General features: G+C 43.0%; 2 protein-coding genes across 2 annotated transcripts; one reads left to right on the forward strand and one right to left on the reverse strand.

Annotated features, from left to right (window-relative positions):
* The first annotated feature begins 2722 nt into the window (after positions 1–2722).
* Positions 2723–4713, forward strand: LOC106866693. Its single transcript, XM_014902326.1, has 3 exons — positions 2723–3018; positions 3137–3905; positions 4012–4713. Exons 1-3 carry the CDS (start codon positions 2723–2725, stop codon positions 4711–4713), a joined length of 1767 nt encoding a protein of 588 aa, XP_014757812.1.
* Positions 4714–6414: 1701 nt separating this feature from the next.
* LOC100843387 lies at positions 6415–8341 on the reverse strand. Its single transcript, XM_010240844.1, has 3 exons — positions 7975–8341; positions 7309–7446; positions 6415–7079 (listed from the first exon to the last, which is right to left on the reverse strand). The coding sequence occupies exons 1-3, from the start codon at positions 8339–8341 to the stop codon at positions 6415–6417; spliced, it is 1170 nt and encodes a 389-aa protein (XP_010239146.1).
* Positions 8342–17426: the final 9085 nt, after the last annotated feature.

Raw genomic sequence — 17426 nt, forward strand, 5'->3', positions numbered from 1 at the left:
AATTGTCATGCATTGGAGATCGCCAGATCAAGTGTCATTGATGTATGGTTCTGTTCTATAAGTTGTGGATTTGTGCCCATGGTTCATTATGTAGTAGTTCAGTAGCAATTTGCGGCCTATGCAGTGTGATTTGAGGCTATTGTTCAGTTATTTGTAACCAGAGTATGCAAGAACACTAAACTAGTTACAAATTCATGTGCCGTGCCTTTTTATTTGTAACCATGTTTAACTCAGGTTGGCGTAAATGTAACTCTGTTTTATGTACAAGAGGATGTTTAAATTCATCTTAAGCTTCGTTCTTAAGTGTTATGTTGTTTAGGTTCATATATTCTGCTGGGCTATTTTAATTTCCTTCTAGTAGATATTTGATCCAGTTTGGTATATCGTATCCTTGGTATATTGCTAGTTTCCTACATCATGCATATTTGATGCAGTGTGCTCTTAGTTTGCTTCTTGCATGTTCTTAATGTTGTTCCTAATTAGTTTCCTAATTTTGTTGCACTGCCATTGTTCTTTGTTTCCATTTTTAGGATAAATGCGTTCTCCAAGATCTGCTTTGAAGTCAGGTGCTAAAAAACACAGAATGTAATGGAGAATGAAGTACAGGAGGATGTTGAGTATGCAAACAATGTTGAAGCTAAAAACAGGTTATAAACTGTACTTTTCTCATTTTCCATGGTGTTTGCATAATCTTAATCTTCTTGTAGTAACTACATTTGTATCTTCGTGCTGCAGATACTTTTCAATAGGGCATCCCCGATGAAGGTTATCAAGGTGTGCAAGCTCTTGGATTGGAAACAGCGGAAGAAGATAATGAAGGCTGGTTTTGGAAGTTTTCTGGACATCAAGTGTTCAAAGTTATTCTTAGAATTGTGCAAGTATCTGATGGATCACTTCAATCCGGATACTTCTGCACTTGAGTTTCCTGAAGATGAAAGGGGAATCCTTCCCATTACTGTGGATACAGTTTTTGAGGTGCTTGGTATACCTAAAGGGGCTTTACCTGTCATTTATCAGTATGACAGTGTTTCAGTTAAATATGTTCTTGACTTGCTTGAAGTGGAAGATGGTAGACAGCCGAAAATATCAGATATTGAGACCCGATTGACAAAAATGGGTACTGCTGAAGACCCTTTTCTTTTGCTCTGGATGCTATACGTAGTTTGTTTTCTTGCTCCAACAACTGGTGTTAGAGTTAGTCCGAAGTGCTATCCATCACTGGTCAATGTATCTCAAATCAACAAGTTGGATTGGTGTCGCTTTACAATCAACATCCTTATTCAGACTGCAAAGGCCAAGAATAAGAACTGTTTTAAGGCATGCATGCCATTGTTAATGGTAATAGCCCGAGGTTATTTAATTTCTATTTCTTTTCATGAAGTTTCTATTTCGTGCTTGCTAATAGTAACTTATACGTCCGGGGACGTATACATCCCTTTCGTTTTCTTTCTTCTTAGCTCAAGTATGTGGATTCTTTGGTTACCAAAGGCATACATGTTGAAGCAGAGGGTCCTCGAATTTGTGTGTGGACTAACCAAATGGTTAGGGCAGCAATTTCTCAAGATACAAACAGTGATGGCACCTTTGGAAAATTACCTGTATGTTCTTTTTTTCTTGTGTACGATATATTTAGCCTTCTCAGTTTTTCACTTTTACAGATGCTGACATCTCTATATCTTGCAGTTCAAACCAATGTTCAGGACTCGGTCTAATGTGACAGCAAGTGCATCTACATCTAGTGGTTTTTATTTTGTTGACCCAACGAGACTTGAAGTTTTTTTAGCAGCTCACACACCACCAGATTGCAATAGTCAAGTAAGGACTTATTTCCTGTTCTGTATCTGCAAACTGAAGAACCCAAGTATCTTACAGTTACATCCAATGTAAAAGTAAAGTAAATATTATGTTGGGAGTTACATTCTCTTGTTTCTAGATGTAGTTACTATATGTATAGTTACATTCTCTTGTTTTTAGATGTAGGTTACTATATCTATAGTTACATTCTCTTGTTTCTAGATGTAGTTACTATATCTATAGTTACTAATTCTGATAGCCTAGTGTGTTTTTGTTACTTCCATGAATCTGATAGCCTAGTACGTTTTTGCTAGTAGATGTTGTCCTTTTATTTTCTATATCAGTTGTCATAATGTTATAGTTCTTAACTGTTTAATCTTAAGTGAACCGAATGTGTTTTAATTTTTGTTTCACTGTATAATTTGTAGGAAAGGTCAAGGTACAGAGTAGCAGCACATGAGATGATCAAAGATTTTGAGAAGTCACTTGGGAAGGTTTTGGATACATTTTCTAACAAAGGCCAGAAAGTCAATGATGTGTCATATTCAAAACCAGAAGCATCTCGTGCACGTCGTACTAGAGGGAACAAGAAGGGTGCAGCTCTTAAGGGGAAGTATATTGCTTCTCCAGAAGATTCTGATTCTGCAGAAGATGCGTCAGATGAGGACTATGCTGCTGAAGCTGTTGATTCTGACTTGTCGGGTTCTGATCGTGGCAATGATCTTGTTGGTGAAAATGATTGGACTGACGTTGATGATGAAGATGACTTCATGGACAGAGCTCCTGAAGCAAACAAGAGGAGAAATTCCAAGGAAATTAATAAGAAGACTAGTTCTGGCAAGGAATTTCAGAACGGTTGAAGGGCAAGCAAATTTCTGTAAAGGAAGCAAAGAAGGAAAAGATTGTTCAGGCCAAGCAACCTTTGGGAATGAACAAGGTAAGGAAACAGTCAGTTAAGGATATGAAGAAGCAGAAGGTTGTTGAGGACAAGCAACCTTTGGAATTGAACTTGGAAAAGGAAGTTGCAGTTAAGGAAGCAAATAAGAAGAAGACTGTCCAGGCCAAGCAACCTTTGGAATTGAACGAGGAAAAAGAAGTGCCAATTAAGGAAGCAAAGAAGCAGAAGAATGTTGAGGCCAAGCAGACTGCTAAAGCTTTGGATCTAAAGAACGCAAGCAAATTGTCAGATAGTGAATCCAAAAAGAGGAAGATTGTTCAGGCCAAGTAACCTTTGGGAATGAACAAGGTAAGGAAACAGTCAGTTAAGGATACGAAGAAGCAGAAGGTTGTTGAGGCCAAGCAACCTTTGGAATTGAACTTGGAAAAGGAAGTATTAGTTAAGGAAGCAAATAAGAAAGAAGAAGACTGTCCAGGCCAAGCAACCTTTGGAATTGAACAAGGAAAAAAAAGTGCTAGTTAAGGAAGCAAAGAAGCAGAAGAATGTTGAGGCCAAGCAGACTGCTAAAGCTTTGGATCTGAAGAACGCAAGCAAAGTGTCAGATAGTGAATCCAAAAAGAGGAAGATTGTTGAGTGCCAGCAAACTGTTGTTGATTTAGAGTTGGATGTTGATGAGCAAGTTAAATCTAAGAGAAAGCAAGCTGCAAATAAAGAGACAACTAATGTTACAAGTAGAGAGAATTCAATGGATCTCAAAGAGAGTGTTGCAGGATCTAGTAAGGTTTGCTTTGATCAGATTGTATATGTTGCTGTCAATGATTGTCACATGTTTTCAGGACCTAATGAAAACCTTTTGAGGAGACCCCGTGGAAAGTCATCAAGGGTAGCGCTTCCGGACATAATTGATCGTTTGAAGAAGGATTTTGTACCACAGGGTGATGTATTAGCAACCCAATTGGGCACTAATGAATTTTTGCAATCAACTTGTGATCCAGATTTGGAAGTTACTAGCAAAGTCAATGGAGAAGCGCCAAAATTGATTAGTTCTGCATTAGGAAATTTGTGCATTTATGACACCGATTCTGCATGTAGTGGTGATTTCAAGAATGCTGAATCTCTTCATACAGGAGATGTTTCGAACAGTGTGCCTATTGATGTCCACAAATCTGCTGATTTGGAGCACAAGGAAGGACCTCAAGCAGTGTTGGATCCGGCGTGTGTGGGCAAAGAAGAAATCTTCTGCATTTAAACCTGATTTTGTCCCCAAGGAAAATAAGCAATCTGTTTTGGGGTCAACCATAGTGTCTGTTGCCAAACAGGAAGCATCTGGTGCTACTGAAAATGCTATTGCTAAGAAGGATGCACAAATCATCCTGGAAGCTCCTTCTGAATCAAAGAAGAAGGAAGTTTCAAAGGCAAGCAATGATCTTGCTGAAGCAAGATCAGTTGTTAATCTTGATGTTAAAGAGCAGCAAGCATTTGTACTGAAGTCAAATAATGTTGCATCTGAAACTGACGACAAGCATTTGAAGGATGAATTGGATAGTGTGCTTAAGGAGAAAGAAGGTGTAGTTTCTGTCACTAAGCCATTCATTCCAATCAGAAACATTCAAGAGGCGACACCTACCAATGCTCCAGAGACTGCACGTAACAGATCCATTCATGGTACTTTCACTGATCCTTGTATTGTTGATGACAAACTAGCTGATTCAATTTTGAAGAACAGCATGTGCAGGGAGCTGAACTTTGACAATGCTGAATCAAGTCACATGGCCAGAAATAGGAAAGCAGTGCTTGATTGTGCACCTTCTGCTCCTTCGTTTGACTTAGGGATAGATGAAATTAATGACAACATCATTCTCCAAAATGTGGCCCCGGTTGCTTCATGTCTTATAGAGGCCAAGGAAACAGAATTAGTGGAAGCTAGTACTTCTGATGCCAAGGAAATAGAAGTAGTTGTTATATCAAGTAATGAACATGAGGTTGCTGTTCAAGTTCCTGTTGATGTCATTTCAGAATAGCAAGTTCATCGGAATGATGCGGAAAGATTCAAAGTACAAAGTATAACCCCAGTCCCTTTAGCCCATCAAAAAAGAGTTTTGAGGGCTGCCAAAGCTAAGAGAACGCCGTTTACAGATTTAGAAAATGAAAAGCGGTTTATTTTGCCCAGGGCCACTATAGCAGTGTACAGCAAGCTGTTCAAGCATGGTTCAAAAAAGGCAAGAAACCAGAAGAAGTGAAAATTATTGAGATTGATAACAACTTCATCTATCTTTATGATCTTGCTGACTCTATAAGGCCCATGCATGAGTTAAGCAACTCAGTTTGTGAGATAGCACTTCAGATACTTGCAAAAGAAATGTTGTCGGAGAAGAAACTTGTCTTCCCATTGCGTGTCTCCGTAAGTACTCTACTTGCTTTCAATTTTCTGTTTTTCTGTTGGAGCAAAGAAACTCTAGTTCTTAGTTAATTGTGGATTATGGCTTTTAATGCTGCAAATTACAGTTCTGTTTTGTTTCTTGCATGAAGGTGTCAGTCCTTTTGTTCAGAGTTACATTATCATTTTGTTAAATGTAGTTTTGTTGGTGAAAGTTACTTTATACCTAAACATGTATGTAATTTTGATTACAGAAGATACTTTCTCTAGTTATTTAGAAGTAACTTTAATTTTAAAATTACTTTTTACTATGCTTACATGTAATTTTCAGATTTACTTTCATCCATCATAGCTAGCTGTCTAGGTTCCTTGTATAATTTGTGACCACTATTATGGCTTGACAAATATGGTTTCGTAAAAAAAAGTACTTGGCAAGCACTTATAACTTTCCTTTATTTTTAAATTGCAGTATTATCTAAGGAAGAATCAGTTTCTCAACAAGGAAATCCAAAGACTTTTCAGTTTTTCGTCATCTAATCGGCTTGATCACACGGAGCATGTAAGTTATGTTGATCACAAGGAAGAACCAGTTTTTTAGTTAGTTGCATTCTTTCCTGTTTTTTACATCCCCCTGCATATATCCTTGCTTTTACATCCCCCTGAACAAACCTTTTTTAAACAGATAATGTTCCCTACACTACAAGTTTTATCAGAAGATAGAAGAAGCAAGGTTGCACATTACTTTCTCATTAACCTCAATCTGAAGGCTGAGAGATTTGAAATCATGGATTCTTTGAGGGAAAAAGAAAATACGCAGATGATGGAAGCTGTACAACAACTAGTGTCGGCCGTTAAGTTCCTTTGGTGGCAACAATACAAAGAATCCATTGAATATGTTCCTGCCCCAAAGCAAGGGAACCTGTAAGTACTCTCTTGTACAATTCGTTGTCGCTAACATGTTGGATCTGTTATGTATTTAGCTAATTAAGTACCATCATTTTTATTTCTCAAACAACACAGGCATGATTGTGGGTTCTTTATGCTCAAATACATCGAAAGCTGGGACGGTAGACGAATGCTGGATTTCAACCATGGTAACATATACAATATAAGGATGCTTTTCATGAAGAAATGGCTAGAGTGGCCTGAGAACGAGATAGAGTGGCAGAAAATCCTGATGCCAAGCTGATCAGAAACGCATAAAAGGTAAGTTTGATCTCGATAAGTCATGTATTATTCCACAGAACTACATAAACTTGAACACCATATCCAGCGTATTAAGTAACTGTAACTGAAGGTAGCAATTACAACTAAGCATGTCACATGATTAAAATTCCTTTCCATTCTAGAGAACATGAGGTAGATTCTTTGTCTCTTGAAGTAGCTTGAGTGGGCACTTTGCTGAAGTATGTTCTCTTGAACCACACAAGTTGCATTCATTAGGGCATGTGCGTTTTATCCCTAGGTCTGACTTTTTTGTTCTTGAAACTGGTCTTCCTTTTGTTACCGTGCTTGGTGGGTCTAGAACCTTCTCATCTTGTGTTTGTTGTTCATCAGCACCTTCTGCAGCTTGATTTTCAGCACTTGTAGGAGCAGATTTTGGTGTCTCCTTCTTTTTCTTGCTTGCAGTAGCAGCAACTTTTCTTGCAGCATTTACATCTAACTCCATGGCAGCCATGTGTTTCTTAGCGATAGCTATTATCTTGTCTGAAGTTGATGCAATTGCTGCTATCTTTGTGAAATCTTGACACATATTGCCATATCTAATCAGTCTCATGTCTTTTCTGGACAACTTGCCTGTTATGTTTGTTGGTTTCTCAAACTTGATTGGTTCTAGCTCTTCTGCTGGGTTACACCATCTAGCTAGGATGTATTGTTTTGGTATTTCATCCGTCTGACCCATGTACGTTAGAACTTTGTACACATGGTAGCATAGCATCCCGTCTCTTTTTATTTTCGAGCACTCGCAGTTGTATGTCTTCTCAACCATGTTTGCTTCCACTGTATGATCTGTCACCATACCCAAAAACATACCCTCTTATTGGCACAACCTCATACATATATCCACCTACTTGCTACATGTTGTAGGATGTAATTTTCCTCAACTCTGCTCTGAATCGCAAGTAAATGGGTCTAGTATACACAGCCAAAGCTTGTTCCTCCATTGGATAGTCTGACCAAGGTCTTAGAATCTTATCCTCTGTTTCAAATTCTTGTTCATCTTCTGCAACCTCTATACTTTCCTGTAGTTTCTTGTACTGAAGAAAGAATTGGAAGATGCTGTTGTGAGGATTCACGTTCTTCTTAAGAACAACATTGAAGCCTTCACTGCGGGCAGTTGTTTGGAGGAATGGGAAGAAGTGGTCTTTGAAGTAGGCTGGAACAAAGCATTCTCTCATATTATAGAGTTCCACCAAATGAGTGTTTTCTCCAACATCATACTTTGCTGTCATTTCTGCCCACCTCTATTCAAATTCATTTGGTGTCATGCTGCAGTTTATAACATTGTTAAATTCTTTACGAAGTTGTTCCCTCTTGTTCATGAAATTCCCCAACTTTTCCTGGGCTTTCTTCATGATGTGCCATCTACAGTTTCTGTGCACTGTTGTTGGGAACACTTCTGCAATTGCACTTTTCATAGCTATATCTTGATCTGTGATGATGTTTTTCGGCTGCACAAATTCCATTGCTTCCAAGAACGCTTGGAACAACCAAATAAAGTTGTCAATGCGCTCGTTTCGAAGGAATCCACAGCCTAGTTGAATAGATTGCGCATATCTATTGATGCCAATAAAGGGTGCACATGGCATGCTATACATGTTTGTTAAGTATGTGGTGTCGAAGGACAAACAATCATTGTACACTTTGTAGGCTTTTCTAGCTGCACCGTCAACCCAAAACAAACCTTCAACTCTGTGGTGATGATCAAGTTGTATTTTGTAGAAAAAGCCTGGATCTTCTTCTCTCAATTCATTAAAGTAAGTTAGCTGCTGCCCCATATCCCCAACTTGCTGGAGCTCGTTGAATGTTGCCTTCAGGTTAGAAACATCTTTAATCTTGTATGGCACATTCTTCTGCGATCCATATATCTCTGCCATGAAATGCATTATTTTTCTAGAAGATAGGTTAACTTCATGGAGAAACTTAATGAAATCTCTCTCTTCTTTAGAGATGTTCCGATGTGACCTCAGGAATTTCTTCAGAGAAAACTTCTTTATCAGCTCGTGTGTCTGCTGTTCTTCAAAGAAAGTTACTTCCCACTTGGCACCCATCCTTTTTACTCATAGCCTGGCCTTGCAATCTGTTCGTATCGTTATACTGCGGTTTCTCTTCTTCACCAAGGGGGCTTCTTCCATCTTTTCAGTGTTGATTTCCTAGAAGTGCTGCATTTTATTGAGAACCCAACATGTTTGGCGTACTTGTTGTAATGTAACTTTGCCTCCTGCCAAGAATCAAAACTTATTGAAGGGAAAGGAGTTTGTGGGGATTTCTGGATGCTTGGAGTCGAATTCACTTCCTCATCACTTGAAGGCTCATTGCTTGAGTTTGTTTTCCATGAGTTTGTTTGAGCCACTGAATTTGTGTTGTTACTGATGTGTGTTGGTCCATCTGCATCCAAACTTGGACCACTTGGTTGTGCACTAGCAGTAGCTTCCATGTTAAAATGAACTTCATGCAAACTTGGACCACTCGGTTGTGCAGTAGCAGTAGCTTCCATGTTCATCTGGACTTCATGCAAAATTGGCCCACTGGGTTGTGCATTAGCAGTAGCAGTAGCTTCCATGTTTAAATGAACTTCTTCCAAACTTGCTTGTCTTGGTTGTGCAGTAGTTGTAGCTTTCATGTTCAACTGAACTTTATGCAAAGTTCCTCCACTTGGTTGTGCATTAGAAGTACCACTAGCAGTGGCATTTGCTTCCATGTTTAACTGAACTTCTTCCAAACTTGCTTCTCTTGGTTGTGCATTAGCCGTTGCTTTCATGTTCAACTGAACTTCATGCAAAATTGCTCCACTGGGTTGTGCATTAGCAGTACCTGCATTAGCCATATTTAACTGTTCTTGCTGCAAACTTGGTCTAGTTGGTTTCCAAAATTCCACTTGTTCTTCATCAAAACCATCTGGAGGAAGATTCAAATCCATATCTGCATGTTTAATAAAAGTTACATCAAGTTATGCTCTGGTTTCTAATATCTTGTTTTTTTTAACAGGGGGTAAAGTGTCCTTTTGTTCAGAATCTGAAGCTGTATATATCAATGTGCAATGACTGTACTAAAGGCCTACTTGGAGTTCAAAATCTGTAAGTTTTGATGAGAACTTGCAATGGTAGTTATAATGAAGTTGTGACCTCCTAATTGCCCCTACGACTTTCTATTGGATGAAGATCAGAAGTTTGCTTTGAAATCGTACACCTACACACAGTTGATGTCATGGTAGATCTAGGTTGTAATTTTTGGAACTTTGTCAGTACAAATGTAACATCCCAATTTTCAAAATCATCATATGCATTGCATTTCATAAGCATCATGCCACTCTTGCATTTAATCACATTTAAAACCTCAAACTTAACCTAGAAAACCCTTTTACAAAAGTACCCTTATTTGAATTTGGGCTTTGTTTTTGCTTTGGATTAATTGCATTTTAACCCATAAGGGTTTTGGCATAAAAAGGGAGTTAATGCATATATAAAACTATCCCATAATTTGGCTTTTGAGTTTGTTTTGAAAAAACAAATTATTTTGATAGTTTAAAAGGCCTTAAAGGCTAATTTATAGGCAAAAGTATTTTTAAATATTTTATTTTGAGGGAATTCTTGTCCCAAAAGTTAGATCACATGAAAATATGATTTTACAAATTTTGTTGCACTTTATTTGGAGTGATTGGAGCTTTGAATCAATTTTGGTGTTCAAAAACAGAAAATGGAAAAAAGAAAAAGGAAAGAAGAAAAAAAAAAGAAGAAGAACCGAGGCCGGCCTAATGGGCCCAACCGGGCCGAGCCGTCCCGGTTCCGCCGCGCGCCGGAGCCGGGCCCACATGTCAGTTTCTCCCTCAAGCTTCAACCGCCCCAGGCGAGATTCCTGGCCACGACCCGCACACACGCGCCCGTGCCTCCACTCCGAGTCCTTCGTGTCCACGACCCCAAATCCGAAACTGAGCGCGTCATATCGAAGCCCCCAAGTTCCTCTCTTTCCCCCAACTTCCCCGCTCGATTTCGCTCTCGTTTCACCACGATTTCTCGTCGGAGTTCTTCACTGTCGCCGCCGTTTTCGCGCCGTTGCAACTGCTCCGGTGAAGTCCCCGCGTTGCCGACCTCCTCTCCTCACTCCTCTCTTCCGTGCGCACCTCGTGACGCGGTTTGTTTTTGATTTTGGGCGCCGCAGCGAAACCCCGTGCTCGCTGCCGTCCGCCTATCTCCGCGCGCCTGAGCCGCTTGAGCTCCCACAAGCGAAGCCCGAAGCCGCCGCCGGAACCGCCTCCCTGAGCCGCGTCCGGCCCGCCTGTCCCCGAGCCGAACCGCCGCCCGAAGACCCCATGCCGCCGTCGCCAGCCACCGCCGCCGTCTTCTCCTCCAACGCTGGCAGCCGCGCCGCCCGGTGAACCCCTCCCCCTAATCTCCACCGTTGGATCTCAATCCAAAGGCCATAGCGAAACCCTAATTCCGGTACCGTCCAATGAAATCTTGACACATGGCAAAGCAAATTTAATCTTTTTCTTTCGGCCGAATTAAACTGTGATTTTGCAGAAAAGCCACCGATTATTCAAACCATCATAAACCGTTTGTCCAAAAATTATGATCCACACCTTTCTGGAATCCTCACAACCTGTAGAATATTTTGGCACAGTCCAATTTCAATTTTGAACAACTTTGCCAGAAGCAAATTACAGAATGATTGAATATGGTTTAAATTTCAAATGAATTATTCCAAAATAGTTCTGAGCATGTTAGCTTGCTGTAAAATTATTTAAGTATGCTCTCTGTCCATTAGGACCAGAGGATAAATTATTTTGTAAATGAGGTGGCCACACAAATTTAATCTTGCTCTATGTTTTGCAAAAACCATATAATCTTTTAATTAAAGTCTATCTTGTTTCATGCATAATAATTACCTCTTTGTTATTGTGTAATTTGTCCAAATCTTTTGAGAAGCCTTTCAAAACAGAAACTAAACAAGTTACATTTAGAAACAACCTAGTGTGCATCATCATGCCATATGCATCATAGCATGTTTTTGTATTGAATGTTGGGTTTATTGTGTGTATGCTTTCTTTGATTTTAGATTGTGTGGATTGTGAACCTTGTTGTTGCGAAGAGTGCGAGAACTACCACAACCTTGGACAAGGCAAGTTCACTTTGATCATTTCCCAAATATTTTTACTATGCACTAGTTGTTTTATTAGATGCATTAGGAATATTACTCGTACCTCTATGCTAGCTATAAATCGCAGGTAGTATAGTTTACCCTTGCCATTACCTTGCTACCAAATTGCCATCGTTTGTAGTTGAATGCTAGGCTATGGTAGTATTGTGGGGGACATTACTATATTATGAAATTGTTATGCCTTTGGCGATATGAAATGTTTTGTTAGATTAAGGGAAAACAATTAATTCAATGAACCGTCCTGGGTGGGCTGCTTTGAGGATTTTGAGAATTATGCGACGTCAGGTCCATTTCTATAGGTCCAATTTCTATGAGTCGTCTCCCCATGTCTGTGGGAGCGCCTGCGTTGCAAATGTGGAATGCCACCTGGGATAACCGAAACCGGACTAGTTTCCTATTTAGCAGCTTCCAGTACAACCACAATGCTATATGGGCTCTGGTGAGACAAGAGTAAGTTGTATGAACCTAGACCCGAGAAATTGTACTGAGGTAGAATGTGTCGGGGGAGCGTGATTCTCTCGTGGTTTAGGGAATTACCTCTGAAAATCTCGTAATCGATGCCGTTGCTACTCTACCCTGAGGACAGCAAGGGATTAACCCGTCGGTTTCTTGTGGGGAATGTGTACAAACTCTCGAGAGCGTCAAAACTATAGCCGTGTCCCTGGCAATGGACAATTTGAGCAACTAGATGTGGAGCTGTAAGGAAAGTCTCACTCATTCTAATTTCTTAATAAAATGAATGGTTTGAACTTGGGTTAGGAGCATTGATGTGTCTACTCAATGTCCTTAGTTTAATAGGAGCATGGGTTTGTCTACCTCATGTCCAATAGTGATAAAAATTCCATTTGATTAAAAGATAGGATTAAACAACTAAGCTTTTATGCAAATAGCTTTGAACCCCACTTTACCACATTATGCATATACTTGGTAGGTTCTGATATAACTCCTGGTGAATCTTGCCAATACATTCAATGTATTGACCCTAGTGGCTGCATCATTTAATGATGTAGGAAGCTCCGACGACGAGTAAGATGTACGTTCTGCTTGCATTTGGGTTACGGGCCTATATTCCAACACGCTCTCACCGTGGTGTTGATGTGCCCTTGTATCTTTCGCTTTTCGTTGCTAAACAGTTGTTTTATTTCCATCTAACCCGTGGGGTTATGCGAGTTGTAAGTACTTTTAAATTCTGGATGATACGTTGTAATATTGAGACCTTTGTTCTATGATATTACATCTTGAAACTGTGTGTGCTAGTGAGTCGATGCAGGGACTAGCACTAAAGCACAGAGATCGAACCCGTGTACGGGGGCGGTCACTTCAGATGGTATCAGAGCATTGTGTTGCCTGTAGGTTCGTGACCCTTAGATTGGAATTACCTTATTAGGTATCTATTTGCCCAACTAAATTATTTTCGAAAACTCTCATATTCTATCCTCATCCACTTCTTTCACTCTCTCATCCGTTTTGAAGGTTTTTCAAAGCATCGGAACCATCATAGTTAGTCGCGGTAGACGTAATATGTGAATTGTCACTTTTGGTTTTATTGATGGCCACAAATAATAGTAGTAAATTATTTTAGATAACAAAACTTTGTTTGTTTCCTTTTTGAACTTCTTTTCTTGGGCTTGGATGCCTGAACCAAGTTATTTGCTTGTTGGATCTTACTTGTTTGGTGATTGCTATGCCTTGCTTGCTTGTTGTTGGGTTAAGGTTCTTTTAGACCCCATCTATCTATTTCTCATCTATGCTATCCTAAACAGATGTCTTCAAGACGTGTCCCCAACAACAATAGCCATGCCACCAACAACAGTGACAACCATGAGGGAGAGAACAACAATGCAGTGACCATGTAGACTCTGTTGGCAGCTCAGACTCAATTTTTCCAATTGGTTACCTGGCAGATAAACAACAACCAGAACATCAATCAGAATAACCAACACCACAACCCACCACCTCAAGTGGATATGTTTACAAGGTTTCATCAGCTGTGTTTGCATCCACCTACTTTCACCAACAACCAGAACTATGCTTGTATCCACCTACTTTCACCAGCTCCACCGAACCCATAGTGGCAGATGACTAGCTGTGTTCGGTGAACAAGAACTTATTGACTGTGGACTGCACAGATGCTGAGAAAGTTAAGTTTGCAGCGCACTTGTTGGAGAGACCAGCAGCAGTATGGTGAGAGAATTACCTGATCACCACCCCGATCGAGGAGGTTACTTGGGCGATATTCCATGATGCATTCCGCACCGCGCACATCTCTACGAGAGTATTAAGCCTGAAGACGAAGGAGTTCCACAACTGAAGCAAGGAACTCGCACTGTGTCGGAATACATTGAGGTATTGAACAGGCTGTCCCGCTATGCACCTGATGATGTTGATACTGATGCCAAGCGTCGTGAGAAGTTTTGGATGGACTAAACAACAGGCTTGCCGTTCAGCTAACAGTTGCTTACGTCCCCACCTATCAGTCCCTGCTAGACAAAGCCATTATCCTGGAAAACAAGATAAATCAGATAGAGAACCGTAAGAGAAGGCATCGCCATGGAAGCACTAACACTGGACCGCACCAGAAGCCGTGCACCTCTTATGAGGGTAGTGGTAGTTCATCAATGATCAAGCATGGAAGCCACCACCACCACAACCATGGAGGAAATGGCCACCATGAACACTATCATGGAAATGGACACGGCCATCAAGGAGACAATGCCCATAGGCACCAACACCAACACGAGAGGAACAACCATGGCAAAGGACGCAACAAAGCTTGCAGGGTTCGTGGCGGCGATGGGGAAAGGAGAAAGGAAGAAGAACGCTGCTTTTTTTGTTGAAACCCTGGTCAGCTTTAAAATTGGTGTGTGCAGTTATGTGAACCCTGGTTAGGTTACGGGCACGCGCGGCAGCGCGAGGTAGCGGGAGGGGAAAAAGCGCGCCCGGGACCCGGTCTCTTTGGGTGGGCCGCGCGGTATTTCCTTTTCGGGGGTGGCTGGCGCACTACTACAGAAACGGTCACTAACTTCCCGTTACTGATCCATCAGTGTAGGGACGTCCGACAGTGATGATTTTTTCGTTATTTAAAAAAAAAGCTGGCCACGGCCCTGCAAATCACAAATCGGTAATTTACATCAAATCAGATGAATTAACATATCACAAATTGCAAATCGGTAATTTATATCAAATCACAAATTGATACATGAATTCCATACAACAAATCACAAAAAAAAATCACAAAATGAGCCCAGTGGACACTGCCGCCGTGAGGAAGTCGATGGCCGACCCTCGTCAGCGCTTCGACGAGAGTGATGACAGCGCCGGCCTCGTCTCCATGTCTGCGGCGATCTGGTCCACTGTGAGAGAGGGAGAGGGAGAGGGAGAGAGGAAGAGCAAACTGAGAGAGGGAGAGAGGAAGAGCAAACTGAGAGAGGGAGAGGGCATGTACCAGCGTCTGTAGGGTCGAGGAGGATGGATCCGGCGGCGGCGGCTTCGATGGAGGGCCTCGTAGGTGGAGGAGCGCGCGCGCCGGGCGGTCCGTGTCCGCCAGCGCCGCCACGGGCGGGGAGGACTCCGGCGGGAGGATGGAGGCCAGCACCAGGATGCGGGACCACGCCTGGGACACGGACTCCCACCAGGACGGGGCGGCCGGGTCGGCAGCCGCAGATGCGGAGGCGGAGGCGGAGGCTGGGGAGGAGCCCGAGGGCGGCCGGATCCGCGGCGACCGGCCCCGTCCATGGAGCAGGGAGACCGGAGGGGAGGAGGACTGCCTCGGGGAGGAGGAGGGCGGCCGGATCCCCGGCGACCGGCGCTGGATCCGGCCCCGTCCATGGCGCAGGGAGAGGAGGTGGAGGACGAGCTCGTGTATGAGGAGGAGGAGAGGAGGAGGGCTCGGTGGAGAAGAGAAAGAGGCGAAGGAGAGGGCTGCTAGGGGATTGGGTCACAGACGAGAGAGAGGGAGGGGTGAGAGAGGGGGTGAAAAGAAAAGATAAGGACCGGACCGCAACCCATTGCCACCTCATCGATCCGATCCTCCAGCCCTTAGCCAATCAGAGACAAGCAAATAGATTCCGGTGGATTGTGGTTTTTACTAAAAATACCATCAGTGTCGGGCCTAGATATCGGCGGGCCTAGATAGAGCCCACCACTGATGTGTGCTTTTCTGAATTTTGTTATTTTCCTCATTGAACCACTAGTGACGGGTCTTCCAGGCCCGTTACTGATGATTGGTCATCAGTAACGCCAATCATCAGTAACGTGCGTACGACACCCGTCACTGATGAGGCTTCATCAGTGACGGGTTTATCCTGCTCGTCACTGATGAGGGGTCATCATCAGTGACGGGCGTGGACATGACCGTCACTGATGTGGGTCACTGGCGTGGACGCGACCGTCACTGATGTGGGTCATCAGTGACGGGCGTGCAAGGCCCGTCACTGATGTCTCATCACATATGCACCGTTTTGTAGTAGTGGCGGCACCTGGTCGGAACGCACCGCGTACGCCAGATCGTGCGCACACACTCCCTAGCCAGATCCAATCTATTAACTGCCTGCGCACTCTCTGGTATTACCCGGTGCTCACGCATTTGGTCCATCTGATTCAATCGAACGGCTGTGGATTTGGATCAGCGCCTCGCCAGCGGCGTCGACCTAGGACGGCTAGGTGCGGCGGAGGAGCATGCGCAGGGGCCACGGGGCGTGGTCAGGATTCGATGGACTTGAAGGGTTTGTTTGGATTGAGCCTCGTTTACCCTACCAAAATATTGGCATGACCAAAGCTTAGGGCACAAACAAAAAAATTGGAACTTGTAGTTGTTTGGATTATAGCCATTGCATCAACCAAAATTTTGACAAAAGTAATAGACTTTCATTTGGTTTATAGCCAAATTTACTTCGGCTACTGTTTGGATAATCAATCAAGCTTAGTATCATACTTAAGAATCGAGTCGCGTGCATGTGATCTGTAAACACAATAAATCAACAATTTTGTAATGAGTTCACATCTAGCAAAGCAGACTCAAGTTCAAGCACATCTGCATAATTCCATCTCACCGGATCATCTCCACATCTCCATTACAAGACGCCTCGATTGATTCAGAAATCAATTGATCACATCACCTGAATTGCATGTTCTTCTTAATCTCCATCCAACATACTCAGATCTCCTCATCTCCGATGAAGTACAACCTCAGTTGATTTGGAGTTTTGAAACCCGAGTCCCCCCGTGCAAGCCTTGGGCCACCAGTACCACCTCCGCCGGCCGGCCGATACGCTGACGATGCCGGGAGAATCTGACCTAGCTGTGGCTGGAGTTGGTTGCCAATTATTTGGCGTAGGATTCCGACGCCATCGACTCGCCCACAAGTTGGCGGAAAAACAACGGGCACCCGTGGGGCTGGGCTAGCCAATTTGCTGGTCGCCATCCAAGCAGCAACCAAATGCTACGGGCGTGCCAACATTTTGGTAAGGCCAGGGTTGGCCGTAAACCAAATGGGCCCAAAGAGACTTCGGATTTTGTGTTTCTAATTACGACAGCCTAATCCTGGCCATCGGGCCTTGTTTATTCAGGCCGGCCTGAGGAAAAAAAAAGCAGGGCCCACAGAACGGCACGGCATGGGCCAAATCGTGCCGGGCCAGGCACAAAGCCCATCACGTGTCAGGCTTTTTTCTTAGATGTGGCCCGTGGGCTGGCACAAGCACGGCACGATAAATCGCGGGACGAGCACGGCACGGGAACGAGTCCGGCCCGACACGACTGGCATGAAATCGCCCGGCATGGCATGGCACGAAAAAACTGTAACGAGAGGCACGAAGCACGGTTTTTAGAACGAGAGGCACGATCGGCACAGAAGCACGATCCTGATTTTCCGCTTCGGGGCCAACCGCACGACCCAATCGGGCTTCGGTCGTCCGTGCCTGGCCGCTAGTAACCTGGCGGCCAGGCAGGCACGCCGTCCGCGCGAGGGCCAATTGCGCGCAG

The sequence above is a fragment of the Brachypodium distachyon genome, chromosome 4, assembly GCF_000005505.3.
Source record: "Brachypodium distachyon strain Bd21 chromosome 4, Brachypodium_distachyon_v3.0, whole genome shotgun sequence".
NCBI classification, from domain to species: domain Eukaryota; kingdom Viridiplantae; phylum Streptophyta; class Magnoliopsida; order Poales; family Poaceae; genus Brachypodium; species Brachypodium distachyon.

Coding starts and splice junctions, on each gene's coding strand:
- LOC106866693 (XM_014902326.1), top strand. CDS start 2,723: ATGAACAAGGTAAGGAAACAGTCAGTTAAGGATATGAAGAAGCAGAAG. Junction 3,019..3,136: donor AGGAAGATTGTTCAGGCCAA/GTAACCTTTGGG, acceptor GTATTAGTTAAG/GAAGCAAATAAGAAAGAAGA. Junction 3,906..4,011: donor CTCAAGCAGTGTTGGATCCG/GCGTGTGTGGGC, acceptor GTTGCCAAACAG/GAAGCATCTGGTGCTACTGA.
- LOC100843387 (XM_010240844.1), bottom strand. CDS start 8,341: ATGGGTGCCAAGTGGGAAGTAACTTTCTTTGAAGAACAGCAGACACAC. Junction 7,447..7,974: donor TCATCACCACAGAGTTGAAG/GTTTGTTTTGGG, acceptor GCTTTGTTCCAG/CCTACTTCAAAGACCACTTC. Junction 7,080..7,308: donor GTACAAGAAACTACAGGAAA/GTATAGAGGTTG, acceptor GTATGGTGACAG/ATCATACAGTGGAAGCAAAC.